This window comes from Saccopteryx leptura, chromosome 11, assembly GCF_036850995.1.
Source record: "Saccopteryx leptura isolate mSacLep1 chromosome 11, mSacLep1_pri_phased_curated, whole genome shotgun sequence".
Lineage (NCBI taxonomy): Eukaryota > Metazoa > Chordata > Mammalia > Chiroptera > Emballonuridae > Saccopteryx > Saccopteryx leptura.
Genome location: NC_089513.1, coordinates 66,261,277 through 66,276,019, shown reverse-complemented (window position 1 = coordinate 66,276,019; position 14,743 = coordinate 66,261,277). Strand labels below are relative to the sequence as shown.

At 39.6% G+C, this 14,743-nt stretch overlaps 1 protein-coding gene across 3 annotated transcripts in view; it reads right to left on the bottom strand.

The window, feature by feature from the left end:
* Window positions 1–14,743, bottom strand: part of DENND2C (DENN domain containing 2C) — a 78,950-nt gene that overhangs the window by 2,034 nt on the left and 62,173 nt on the right. For all 3 annotated transcript variants that reach the window (XM_066352831.1, XM_066352832.1, XM_066352833.1), the window contains 7 exons: window positions 14,481–14,621; window positions 13,910–14,058; window positions 13,245–13,422; window positions 7,910–7,951; window positions 6,895–7,000; window positions 1,203–1,439; window positions 886–972 (listed from right to left, as the gene is read on the bottom strand). In XM_066352831.1, the coding sequence (XP_066208928.1) occupies window positions 886–972; window positions 1,203–1,439; window positions 6,895–7,000; window positions 7,910–7,951; window positions 13,245–13,422; window positions 13,910–14,058; window positions 14,481–14,621 (940 nt within the window). The remainder of the gene's footprint in view (window positions 1–885; window positions 973–1,202; window positions 1,440–6,894; window positions 7,001–7,909; window positions 7,952–13,244; window positions 13,423–13,909; window positions 14,059–14,480; window positions 14,622–14,743) is intronic.

Genomic DNA, 14,743 nt, shown 5'->3' with positions numbered 1-14,743 from the left:
CTATCTCAAGCTATCAGTTGTGTTTAAACCTGGCCCCTGCCCCTAGTGTCTAATTGCACAGATAGAGGAGAACTCAGACATCATCTAATTCAGTGGTTTTGAACCCTGCCTATAGGTTAAAATCACCTAGCCTGCTCCCCAGAGATTATAATATTATAGTCAGAGCTGAGAACCACTGATCTAATCTAACTCCATGCTATAAAGATGAAATAACAGCCCATGAACAAATTATGCCTTGTCCCTGGGCCTAATTTTAAAATAGGGCCTAATTTTAAGTAAGGATAGATATTTCAAAGACTGATGTAAATACTATAGAATATAGGTTCTTTACTGTTTTGAGCTACCACACCATTGTTCTCCTATATCATACTGAATAAATAAAAGTCAAGTATAATTGAACACAAATAATCATGTTGTTTTGTATGGTCTAAATATATTTTTCTGGGAAAAAGTTCCACAGTTTTTATAAGATTCCCCTAGGGATATAACCCTGAAAAGATTAATAATCATGATATGAAAATTGTTATATCACAAGAGAGCTTCACCTAAAAAAAACGGTCCCATGAATAACTCTAATGGAGAATTCCAACCCCTGAGAAAGAGACTTCTTTTTCTCCAAAATATTTTAGAATCAGGAGTCATGGTTTCTGGTCAGCCTACTTGAGGTTATATTATTGATCTGATTATAAATCTTTTTTGCAATAGGATACACTTACTGCAAAAGCTTCTTTCAGCCATTTTTTAAAAAAATTCAATTCAGTGAGAGGAGAGGAGGCAGACAGACTCCTGCATGCACCTGGACCAGGATTTACCCAGCAAGTCCACTAGGGGGCGATGCTCTGCCTATCAGCCATGTTTTTCTAACAGGAAAATACAGCAACTCACCAAGACTCCGCAAAATTCTGTTGACCCCACTGGGTTCAGACTCAGGAATTGTTTCCAAATACTGGAAGGCCCGGACTTCAAACAAACCTACAAGGAAAACTCATGTTGGTGAAATTATCCAACGTTCAAGACTAAAAATCAATTAAATAAAACTCTGTGCTCATTATTATGTACCTCCATAGTTCAAACATTACAAAAAAAAATATTTCCCATAATAAACAACTCAGATTTTGAGCCCTTGTAGCTTTATGCTGTTTACTGTCAAGACTTCGAAGTACTCACTAAATACGGAGCAAGAACTTTGTCAGGAAACCGACCTTTCACCCCACTCTTCCGAAGCTCTCGGTCCTGGATGAACCCTGCAAACATCTGGGTTTCCATGAAGAGATCCAGGAAATGGCGGACGCTTCGGGAGGTGTGCGATTTACGGAACGGCTCCCTTTGGAACACACGTTCCCCACGCTGAGTGACAGTCATGTTCAGAGAATAATGTCCCACCAGTTCCACGAAAAACCTGACAAATGCTTCAGACACCAGAGTGTTGAGTGTCACATCTGCCACAAAATGAAAGGGGGAAAAAGAGAAAGAAAAGAAAAAGTCCTCTAAGTTTTTGTTTATGGGAACATCGGCTCTAGTTATAACAGTGATGCTGAGTGAGGAAATCATAGATTAAAGGAAGGAGAATAAACAGAATACTCATTCTTAGCTTTCCTGCACTCTCCATAACCTGCAAAAAGCAAATGGCTTACATTCTTACCTTTGATTTCTTCCCACACATACGCTCCTGTTACATTTTTGATATGCCAAGTCTGGCTTGCACACCTGTGATTTCACCGGAACTGCTCTTTCTAAAGCTACCAGTGAGACCCAGACACATTTCATCTGCTTTCTATTTTTATCCTCCTTTAAACTATGTTGCATTTGTGGTAACCTCCTCCTCAGTCCTCCGCTCTTCCGCAACTACATGCTCCCCTGATTTCCTGATTCCTCTTCCGCATTTATAACCCGAATGTTCTTCTCTTGCCCCTTCTTCCTCTTCCTGAGCATGGGCCTCTGACCACTTCTCAACACTCCTTTCTTTAGGCAGCTAATTGGCATGATGCGAGAGCTGGCTTTCCGTGGTGATAATTCTTAGATCCCCAGCCCTGGTATTTCAACAAACTCACCTATGTTTTCAGACTGCCTATGGGAGACCATCATTTGGTTGTCCCATTAGTACTTAAATTCCATTGGTCCCAAAGTTACCATTTAATGTCTTTTCGGGAAACTGGTAGAAAATGAATCAAATAAATAAATAATACATGTTCCAAACCATATTCATTGTATTTCTCCACCGAATAAGTTTGTCTCAACTTTTCCATTTCATAGTGCACCACGATTATTCCATAATAAATAATTTGTTGACTGCTTAAAATATGTCAGGCCCTGGCCAGATGGCTTGGTTGGTTAGAACATTATCCTGAAGTGCAGAGGTTGCCAGTTTGATCCCTGTTCAGGGCACACACAGGAACAGACTGATGTTCCTGTCTCTCTCTTTCCCCCTTCCTTTCTCTAAAATCAATAAAAAAAAACAAAACAAAACAAGTCAAGCACTGTATTGTGCTTTTACAAATGTAATATATCCAGTAAAGTAGGTATTATTTCCCTTTTACAGATAAGGAAACTGAGGCTCCAAACAAAGGCATTCTCCACAGTCATGTCACTAGCACAGCGGAGAAGCTGCCCGCTCCCAACATGACTCTTCACCAGTACAATCAACTACACTCCACTGCCTTCCAGGTTCCAGGCTCAAGCCATAGATTCACTCTAGCACCTCCCTTTTCTTCCACGTCCAACTGGTGTTTTCTCCCTTTCACAACGCTTCTTGCTGTTTCCCATGCGCTCCACCCTGAACCAGGAATCTGAAACCTAGGCTTAGTCTGCCATGAAGCAGCTGTATGTATGTATGAAGCAGCTGTATAAAGGTGACAATTCACTTTACTGCGCGTGGCTCTCTGTCACTTTTGATGAGGTGGCTGATTAGGTGATTTCTAAGATCTCTTCCAGCATTACATTTTGAGTCTAATCTACATTTTTGTTATCTTTTTTCCAACAGACTTCCTTCTCATCTCTTTCCTTGTACAGCTGAGAAGCCACGGTCCGTGACTGCCGTTATCAATACTTCTGCCCCACTCTCCGGTCCTCGCCACTTACTCTCCCGTTTCTGCCAGTTTACATTAAGGTTTCTTGAAAGAGTTGTTGCTTATACCTGCTGTACCTACTTTCTTATGTTTAATTCCTTTTTAAAAATTTATGTTTTTCTATAACTTGTCTTCCATTCTTTGTTTCTGTTTTTAAAAATATTTTTAAATTTGATTTTAGGGAGAGGAAGGGGGACAGAGAAAAAGAGAGAGAGAGAGAGACATCAATTTGTTGTCCCACCCATTCATGCATCCATTGGTTGATTTTTGTCTGTGCCCTGACCGGGGATAGAACTTGCCAACCTTGTTCTAACCAACTGAACTACTGGGCTAGGGCCTTTGTTTCTGTTTTAATGTGACATGAACAGGACAAAGCTTAAACAGGATGTCACATGTATCTCTGAAGCTCCCCATGTGACACCCTTTCAATGGTGCTCTTCCCTTACTCTCCAATAGAGGGTGGCCGTTGTTTGGAATTTTGTGTTTATCATTCCCTTGCTTTACATTAGTTTCACCACAGACATATGTGACCCAACAACGTACTGTTAGGTTTTGTGTCTTTGGACATAATATAAAACATTATATTCTTCAGCAACTTACTGTGGTATTTAATATGTGGTTTAAGATTCTTTTTCAATTTTACATTCTCAATGAACAGGGAGGATTTTTTAGTTTTTGCTATCACATACAATACCACTATGAAAATGATCGTACTTGTCTCCTAGTTACCATATGCAAAAGTTTCCCTAGTATTTAAGTCTAAAAATCAAACTTGGGTTGTAGGATGTGTATATACACTTTTAACTTTACAATATGATACCAAATTGTTTTTCCAAAGCAGTTGAACTCATTTATACATTCTCAGCAACACTCAATATCATCAGACTTTTTAATTTTTGCCAATATGGTGGCTATAAAATAGTATCTCACATGGCTTTAATTTCCATTTTCCTGATTTTGATGATCTTATGTAGCTTTTCATATATTTATTGGCCCTTCATGTTTCCTCTTCTACTCCTTGGTTAGTTATATATATATTTTAAAGACTTTTTATTCAATTATTTTTTCAGAGAGGAGAGAGAGAGAGAGGGAAAAAGGGAGAGAGAAAGAGAAGGGGGAGGAGCAGGAAGCATCAACTCCCATATGTGCCTTGACCAGGCAAGCCCAGGGTTTTGAACCGGTGACCTCAGTGTTCCAGGTCAATGCTTTATCCCACTGCACCACCACAGGTCAGGTTCTTGGTTAGTTATATTTGTTGACAATATCTTCACCTACTTTGTAGCTTTTTTAAAATTTCATTTCTTTTCCATGGTGTTCCTTGTGAAAAATATATTTTTTTAAATTTAACATAAGAAAATTAATCTTTTCCTTTATGGCTTGTGCTCTTTGTGCCACATTTAAGAAATTCATTATTGTCCCAAAACATAGAATATTTTCTTTTATTCTTTCCTCAACATTTTTTGTTTTACTCCTACTATTTAAGTCTTTAATTTATTGAAATTAATTTGTGCATAATGTGAGGTATAGCTCCATATTTATTTTTCATATGGAAACCCAACTGCCCTAGTATTGTTTACAGAATACTTCATTCTTTTCCTACTGACACACAACACTGGTGCTTATACAAATTAAGTCTATGCGTGTGCACACTCTATTTTTTCATTGCTCTGTTTATTGTGTACCAAAACCAAATGAGCTAATTACTACTTCCATCGTCAGATCCACCGGTCAGTTCTGTCTTCACCTAACTTGACCTCTTCACAGCATTAGACACACCATCTGTTCTTTCCTTAATGAAATGCTTTCTTCACACAGCTTCTACAATATCACGCTCCTGGTTTTGTTCACACACACTCTCCCCGTTTTTCTTTTACTTCACTTGCTGCTCCTTTTAGTTTCCTTTAATCTTTGTGAGATATATATATAATCTTTTTTTTTTTTACAATATCTTTCTGGAGAGTTTGCACTGATCTAGAAAGAAGGGTATATTGCAATTATTTATGGCCAATCAGAAGAGAAATAACACCTTATATAACTGCAATATGTCTTCTCTCTCTCTCTTTTTTTTTGGTCTAAAGTTAGAAGCGGGGAGACAAACAGACTGCCGCATGTGCCTGACTGAGATCCACCCAGCATGCCCACCAGGGGGTGATGCTTTGCCCATCTGGAGTGTTGCTCCATTGCGGCCAGAGCCATTCTAGTGCCTGAAGCAGAGGTCATGAAGCTGTCCACAGCGCCAGGGCTAACTCTGCTCCAGTGGAGCCTTAGCTGTGGGAGAGGAAGAGAGAAACAGAGAGGAAGGAGAGGGGGAAGGGTGGAGAAACAGATGGGCGCTTCTCCTGTGTGCCCTGACCGGGAATTGAACCCAGGACTTCCACATTCCAGGCCAACGCTCTACCACTGAGCCAACTGGCCAGGGCCTTTGTTATATTATTTACAGATAATTTTTCAAACTTCTCCTTTATAATAATCTGAATTTCCCAGGTGTTCTATAATTAGTTAATTAACTTTATCTCCCCACCTCCTCCCCATGGCAACCATTAGCTTGTTCTCTATATCTTTGTTTCTGTTTTATTTATTCACTTATAAGTGAGATCATACAGTATTTGTCGTTCTCAGACTTAACCTCACTTAGCATAATACCGTCCAGGTCCATTTGTGTTGTTGTAAATGGCAATGGTATTATTGCTGAGTAATATTCCATTTTGCAGATATGCACATTTTATCCATTTATGTATGAAGGGACATCTAGCCTGCTTTCATATCGGGCCTATTACTAGTAATGCTACAGTGAACACAGGAGTGCACATACCTTTTTGAATTAGTATTTTGTTTTCTTTCAAAGATTTTATTTACTGATTTTAAAGAGGGAGGGAGAGAGATCGTAGTTGCTTCACTTTAGTTGTTCATTGACTGCTTCTCATATATGCCTTGACTGGGCACGGGCAAGCCCAGAGTTTCGAACCTGGCGACCTCAGCATTCCAGGGAGATCCTCTATTCGCTGCGCCACCACGTGTCAGGCTGTTTTTGTGTTTTTGGAAAAATACTCAGAAGTGGGATTGCTGGATTGTATGGCAGCTCTATTTTTAATTTTTCTAGGACTCTCCGTATAGTTCTTCCCCAGCGGCTGCATGAATTTACAATCCCAGAGGACAGGCCAGTCAGGGAAAGTCTCACTGGGAAAGTGATCGTGAGCACGGAAGAAAGAGCAGGGGCCACGTGGCTATCTGGGGGAGCAGCATTCCAGAAATGGGATGAGCAAGTGCACAAGTCCTGAAATAGAAGGGGAACTGGCACATCTGAGGTCAGCAGGGAAGCTAATTATAAGCTTTTAAAGGCACCAGCACAATCTCATACCACTTTTCTTTTTGTATTTTGCTAAAGTTAGAAGCAGGGAGTCAGTCAGACAGACTCCCACACATGCCCAACCAGGATCCACCCAGCAAGCCCACCAGGGGGCAATGCTCTGCCCATCTGGGGCGTTGCTCCACTGCAACCGGAGCCATTCTAGCGCCTGAGGTGGAGGCCATGGAGCTGTCCTCGTTGCTCAGGCCAACGTTGCTCCAATGGAGCCTTGGCTGTGAGAGGGGAAGAAAAAGATAGAGAGTAAGGAGAGGGGGAAGAGTGGAGAAGCAGATGGACGCTTCTCCTGTGTGCCCTGGCCGGGAATCAAACCTGGGACATCCATATGCTGGGCCAATGCTCTACTGCTGAGCCAGCTGGCCAGGGCTCATACCACTTTGTATATCCTCTAGTACATTCATAAATATTATATTCAGTAAATATTTATTGCCTTGACTGTATATCCTCAGAACACCTGTCACATACCTTGTGAAAAAATCTGTTCCTGAGCCAAAATTTCATTTCGTTCTTCCAAAATCTGTATCAGGGCAGCTTGGAGTTTAGGTGGTAAAATTTCATCCTCATCAGATACCTTAAGAGAAGAAATTAAACTTTTTCATTAAGCCTTGAGAAAGAATGTCTCAAACATGCACTAGCTAGGTCCTCCAAATTCTACCGGTGACAGTATATCAGGCTGAAGAGTCAGTGTGAAGCTTCCTTCCTGACGAGCAGAATCCATAATACTTACAGTTTATATAACTTAACTATATTAAACAAATAAATAACATACAATTTTATGGCATTTTCTACCAAATATCTCCCATCTGCATGTCTCATGCTGTGTGAGAAAGATCATCCCTAAACAAGTATTGTTTCAAATGTGATGAGCTATGTGATTTTGAAAAAACACAGTCTTGGGAAACATTCTTTCAACCCCATTCTGAGGGCTTACAAGCCTTATGCAGTGTGTACACAGAGGGCTGCTCTGAGAAGGCTTTACCAACCCTCCCTTCCACTTGACTACCCGGAAGAAATGATCACTTCTATTTTGCCCCTACTGTACACCTTGTACAAATTTCTATTATATCATTTCTGAAACTTTATGTGTAAGTCTACACCCCTCCTCACCGTTAGACTATAAGGCCTAAGGGCTCAAACCATGTCCTACTCATATTTAGCTTCAGAATAACTAAAAACAATCAATTTTAAATGCTTGTTAAATTTAATTAAATTACAGGCTTATATGTCAACCCATCTGGATTTGAAGGGAGGGTTGCCTCTTTGGAGAATGACATTTATCTGTTTCCTCCTTCCTTCTTTGGGATGCACAGCTAAACCTGAGCCAAATTTTTCAGGTCAATCTTGTATGTTCAGCCACAGTGTCAAGTCAAGTGTGTGTAGGAACTAAAAGTCTTGCCTGAGTCATCTTCCCTAAGTACTTTCACATATTTTCTGTCTAATTATCCCCAAATATTATGTAATCAGCCCCTTTGTCGCTCACCTCCTGTAAGAACTTGTCTGCACAGAGATCGACTATCAGCACCTGCAGGACAAAGGAGCCAGGCAAGTTAAACCAGAGAGAGTCACAAAGAAGCATGTTGGGCACTGCTACATCAGAAAGTATTCTGATTCTTTGAAGCAACTGGAACAGTTTAAAACAAAATTAAAATTATAACCATTTAAAATTGAACTCACCAACACACCAACAAATAGATTGTAAGTAAAAAAAATAATAATGGCAGGCACACCTATAGATTAAAAGAGACTTAAAAAAAATACCCACCAAATGCAATGTGTGGACTTTATTTGGGACCTGATACAAATAAACTATTATAAATTTATGAAATAATTGGAGATATTTGCATTAAATTTTGTTGATATTAGGAAATTGTTATAAAGTTTTAGGTGTGGTAATAGTATTGTGATTATGTTAAAGATGTCATTATGTTTTACAGATTAGCCATAATTTGATAACTTTTGAACTAGGGTGACTGGATTTATTTTGTTCTTTTTTTTTTTTTTTTCTTTTTTTCTTTTCTGAAGCTGGAAACGGGGAGAGACAGTCAGACAGACTCCCGCATGCGCCCGACCGGGATCCACCCGGCACGCCCACCAGGGGCAACGCTCTGCCCTCCAGTGGGCGATGCTCTGCCCCTCCGGGGCGTCACTCTGCCGCGACCAGAGCCACTCTAGCGCCTGGGGCAGAGGCCAAGGAGCCATCCCCAGCGCCTGGGCCATCTTTGCTCCAATGGAGCCTTGGCTGCGGGAGGGGAAGAGAGAGACAGAGAGGAAGGAGGGGGGGGTGGAGAAGCAAATGGGCGCTTCTCCTATGTGCCCTGGCCGGGAATCGAACCCGGGTCCCCCGCACGCCAGGCCGACGCTCTACCGCTGAGCCAACCGGCCAGGGCTATTTTGTTCTTTTTGTGTGTGTGTGTGTGACAGAGACACAGAGAGGGATAGATAGGGACAGACAGGAAGGGAAAGAGATGAGAAGCATCCATTCTTTGTTGCGGCACCTTTGTTTTTCATTGATTGCTTTCTCATATGTGCCTTGACCGGGGGACTACAGCAGACCAAGTGACCCCTTGCTCAAGCCAGTGACCCTGGGTTCAAGCTGGTGAGCTGTGCTCAAACCAGATGAGCCATGAGCAAGCCAGCAACCTTGGGATTTTGAACCTGGGTCCTCTGTGTCCCAGTCTAATGCTCTATCCACTGTGCCACTGCCTAGTCAGGCTTTATTTTGTTCTTTTGTTTATTTGTACATATGTTCAAAATTTCCCATCATAAAGTTTTAAAAAAGATGAATACAAAAATCAGTTGCGTTTCTACACATTAAGAAACTATTTGAAAAAGAAGTTAAAGAAAACAATCACGCCTGACCTGTGGTGGCGCAGTGGATAAAGCATCGACCTGGAAATGCTGAGGTCGCCGGTTCAAAACCCTGGGTTTGCCTGGTCAAGGCACATATGGCAGTTGATGCTTCCAGCTCCTCCCCCCCCCTTCTCTCTCTCTGTCTCTCCTCTCTCTCTCTGTCTCTCCCTCTACTCTCTAAATTGAATAAATTAAAAAAAAAAAATTAAAAAAAAAAAAAAAAGAAAACAATCACATTTTCAATTGCATCTAAAAGAAAATACCTAAGAATAAATTTAACCAAGTAGGTGAAAGATATGAACACAGAAAACTGTAAGACACTAATGAAAGAAAGTCAAGACACAAATAAATGGAAAGATATTCTGTGCTCAGGGATTGGAAGAATTAATATTGTTAAAATGTCCACATTACTCAAAGCAATCTACAGAGTCAATGTAATCTTCATTAAAATTCCAATGGCATTTTTACAGAACTATAACAAATAATCCTAAAATTCGTATAAAACCACAAAAGATTCTAAATAGCCAAAGCAATCTTGACAAAGAAGAACAAAGCTGGAGGCATCTCACTTCTTGATTTCAAACTCCTCTATATAGTAATCAAAGCAGTATGGTATTGGCATAAAAAGGACACATGATAAATGGAACAGAATAGAGTCCAGAAATAAACTCATGCACGGTCAATTAATTTACAAGAAAGGAGCCAAGAATATACAAATGGGTAAAGGATAGTCTCTTCAATAAATGGTGTTGGGCAAATTGGACAACTGCATGTAAAAAAACAAAAACAATAGCAAAAACCTGCACCCTTATCTTACAGCATACACAAAATCAACTAAAAATAGATTAAGGTCTTGAATATAAGACCTGAAAGCATAAAACTCTTAGAAAAAAACATAGGAAGCAAGCATCTCGACATTAGTATTGGCAACAATTTACTATATATGCTGCCGAAGCAAGCACAATATAGGCAATGATTTAAAATTTTTATTTATTTATTGACTTTAGAGAGCAGGAGAGAGAAATAGAAAAATTGATCTGTTGTTCCACTTATGTACACACTCATTGGTTGATTCTTGTATGTGCCCTGCCTGGAGACCAAATTCTCAACGGTGGCAAATTGGATGATGCTCCAACCAACTGAGCTATTCGGCCAAGTCTTGGCAATGACTTTTAAAATTTAATAGCAAAAGCAAAGGCAACAAAAGCAAAAATAAACAAGTGGGGATGACACCAGACTAAAAGTGTTCTGCACAGCAAGGAAATCATTATAAAATGAAAAGAAAATCTAGAAAGTAGGAGAAATTATTTGCAAATCATATATTGGATAAGGGGTCAACATCCAAACTTTATAAAGAACTCAGAGAGTTCAACAGCAAAACAAACACACACACATCCAAACAAAAACAACCCAATTGGGCGGAGAAACTGAATAAAGGTTTTTCCAAAGAAGATATACAAATGGCCAACAGGTACTTGAAAAAATGGTCAATACCACTAACCATCAGAGAAGAGCAAATCAAACCACAATGAGGTATCACTTCATACCTATTAGAAGGGCTATTATAAAAAAGACAAAAGAAAAATGGTGAGGCTGTGGAGAAAAGGGAGCCCTGTGTACTGTTGGTGGGAATGTAAATTGGAGCAACCACTATGGAAAACAGCATAGAGGTTCTTCAAAAAATTACAAATAGAACTATTGTTTGATCCAGCAATTGCACTTTGGGCATATATCCAGAGGAAATGAAATCACTGGAAAAGACACACGCGCTCTGGGGTTCACTGAATAATTATTCACAATAGCTGAGACAGGGAAACAACCTAAGTGTTCACTGACAGATGAATATATAAACAAGATGTTTTTTATATATATCTACTCATACACACAATGGAATATTATTCAGCCACAAAAAAAAGAAAATCCTGCCAGTTGTGACAACACAGATGGACCTTAAGGGCATTATACTACATGAAATAAGCCAGGCAGAGAAATACAAATAATGTGTGATCTCACTTATATGTAGAATCTAAGAAAAACAAACTCATAGATACAGAGAACAGACTGAGGCAATGGCGGATAGGCAAAATAGGTGAAGTCAGTCAAAAGATACAAACTTCCAATTGTAAGATGAATAAATCCTGGGGATAGTTAACAAAACTGTACTGTATACTTGAAAGTTACTGAGAGAGTAGAACTTAAAATTTTTTCATCACAAGAAAAAAAATGTGTAACTATGTGAGGTAGTGAACGTTAATGAGACTTGTTATGGTAATCATTTCACATACATGTATCAAATCATTATGTTGTACACCTTAAACTAATGCAATGTTATATTTTAATTATACATAAATAAAACCGGGGCGGGGGAGATTAATCCAGCAGAGTAATGGAGAGGGAAAGTCCTTTCAATAAATGGTATTAGGAGAGTTAGCTATTCATATGAGAAAAAATGGAACAATACCTACCTTCTATTATATATAAAAAGATCAAGTCCCAGGATTCAGACCCAAAAGTTAAAGGCACAGTAATAAAGCTGCCCAAGCTTCTAGGAGACAATGTAGGAGAATATCTCCATGAAGTTAATATAAAGAAAAACTTCAGTAGCTCACACACAAAAAGGCCTCTAACCATAAAGGAAAAGATTCATAATTCTTACCACATTAAAATTCAGAACTTCTGTACATAAAAAAACACCAATTTGGAGAATGAAAAGGAAAACCATAAAGGGGTTGGTATCTAAAATATAAAAAGGCCTCTTACAAATCAATGAGGGTGAACAATTCAGTAGAAAGACAGACAATGAATTTTATACAAGATGATAAGCCAATAAACATATAGAAAGATGCCCACCCTCAACAGTAATCAAGGAATGCAAATTAAACCACGATGAGAATATCACTCCACACCCACCAGAGAGGCCAAATTACACAAACTGGTGATGACAAGTATTGCTGGTGAGGATGTGGAGCAGTAGGAACTCCCCTGCACTGCTGGAGGGAGTTCAGCTCGGCACCGCTACTTTAGAAAACGGTAGGACCTTATCCACTGAAATTGAAGATACATCTACCCTGTCACCAGGCAACTCCATTTCCAAGTATATACCCATCGAACTGCATATAAATATGTACCAAGTGTCATGTATAAGAATAGTTATAGCAGTATTATTCATAATAACCCCAAACTGGAAACAACTCAAATATCCAACCTTAGGATAGATAAGAAAATGCTGGTACACTCACAGAGTGATCAAATTACTGTTAAACTCATCAACATGAATGAATCTTATAATGTTGATAAAAAGAAGTCATTCAAAAATAAAAATAATAGACACACACACACACACATACACACACATACTAGAGTTATATGAAGCTATTTATATCAAGCTTACAATCAGGCAAAACTGAACTATATTGTTTAGGGATACATGCCTAGGATATAAAACTATAAAGTATAGAACAAGTACGTACACACACAAAAGTCAAGCTAGTGGTTACCTCCTGTGGGGGGGTGGGGAAGGGCACAGTGACCAGAAGGGTGCGTGAAGGGGGCTGTTCCAGGGGTGGCAGTATTTCCACTGCTGTCACCTTCCGTTCTAGTCAGTGTTGGCTCCATAAGCAACATAGTGATAATTCACTGAGCTGTACATTTTGTTTTGGGCACTCGTCTATATGTATGTTATATCTGAAATAATTCTTTAAGTTAACCCAGCATAGTTTTAGTGTTTGACTTAAAAAAAAAAAGACCTTCAAAATAACACAAGAAAGAGACCCTGGTCACGATGTAAATAAGATAACATGTACTATAGATTCATGTGTATCATAGACTACTTCTTGCTTTAATAAAGAGTACATCATGCTATGTATTACTAATAATTATATATTAATATTAATGAACTCCACCACTCTTAAAGGTCACTTGTTTTCATCTGACTTCTCCCACAGGCACTCCTTCTCCCGTCTCACCTCTTCAATGGGCAGGTCCTGGAGCTGGGGTAAGGAGCAAGACAGGATTCCAATCAGGAACGGGGTAGGCGAGCACACGATGTCGATCATAGAGGCGGGCAGGACCGGGATGTAGGTGTGCTGCCAGGTGAATGGATACAGCGTGGCAACAATGGCATGGCCACATTTGGACAGGGTGCTAGCCAGGGGAGAGAGCAAAAGGCGTCACTCATAGCACCCCAGGGAGCGCGCTTCGCTGTTATGCTAACAGATTTGCGAATCGATGCCATTTAGTGATCAGAGATGAACAGTTCAGGGACTACTCATTAATCTTGAACACCTTATTTAAAATTTTAACTTAATTTACTGAAAATCTTTTATCTCAATCCAACTCTTCCTTCCAAATTATATTACTAAAAATTAGTGTTTATTTAGAAAAGCAATGTCAATTTTTAAGAGCTTAAGCAAAATACATCTAGAAAAGTAAATTAATTGCAACCCCAAAAAGTCACTGATAAAGCCTACTGCAAATAGGTTTTGGATTATTTACCATTTGGAATTATCCATGTCACTAAAGCATGAGCTAATTGATTGAGATAGTACAGTTCTTTCATATGCCCAAATTTTAAAATAGTTAAAACATAAAATACCTGAAGGAAGTGACATCTTTTTTACTCATTTCTCACCTTAGGCTGTTGGCAACCAAGATTACCCTTCGCTCCAAAAGGAGAGAGGCACAGACCCGGATGAGGTGACACACGCTCAGGCACTTGAAGAGACAGTCAAAGTCCACATGTTCCAGTCGGGAATCCAGGGGGCGGCAGAGTTCAATGGACTGAAATGCAAGAATCTGAATCAGGGGAGCGGCTGCAATCCTAATGACAATGCAGATGGATCCTGTCGTTCTTTCACGGGTTCAATTCAAGGAAAAGGGTCTGCTACAAAATCTGTGAAGCTGCCTACCCTAATCCTAAAACCCAATACTTTGTTTTTGTGATTTTGTAAATTTCTAGTAAAATCCTTTATCTCACCTGACAATGCTATGCATAATCTTCATTTAGCACGATTTATCCTAATGACTGAAATGATCATTACGAAAGGGCTCAATGTGGCTATTTCTCCAGTGTTTTGTGGGACTAAACATTCTGTACAGTTTGTGGACAAGGGAAAACTAGGCCCTGAAGCTTCTGGAACTGCCTCCTATGTCAGGCCTGCTTTCTGGCAATTATCAGAATATTTCAAAACGAGCTCACTTACCCCATCGTCAGCCCCAGGGAGGTAGCTCTTAACCGTGATGGTGCGCCCAGGAGCTGGGAAAGGGGCTTCCATGACACTGCGCATGAACGGGTAAACTAGGGCTGGAGACATTTCTCTTCTCTTCTCCACTTCATCCAAAATCTACAAGCACAAAATACGTTACTTTCTTAGGAACCAGTACAAAAACATAAAAGAATCCTATTAACAAACTGCCAAACTTGGTCCACAAATTTAAAAATACACCAATAGATTTTAAGACAGAT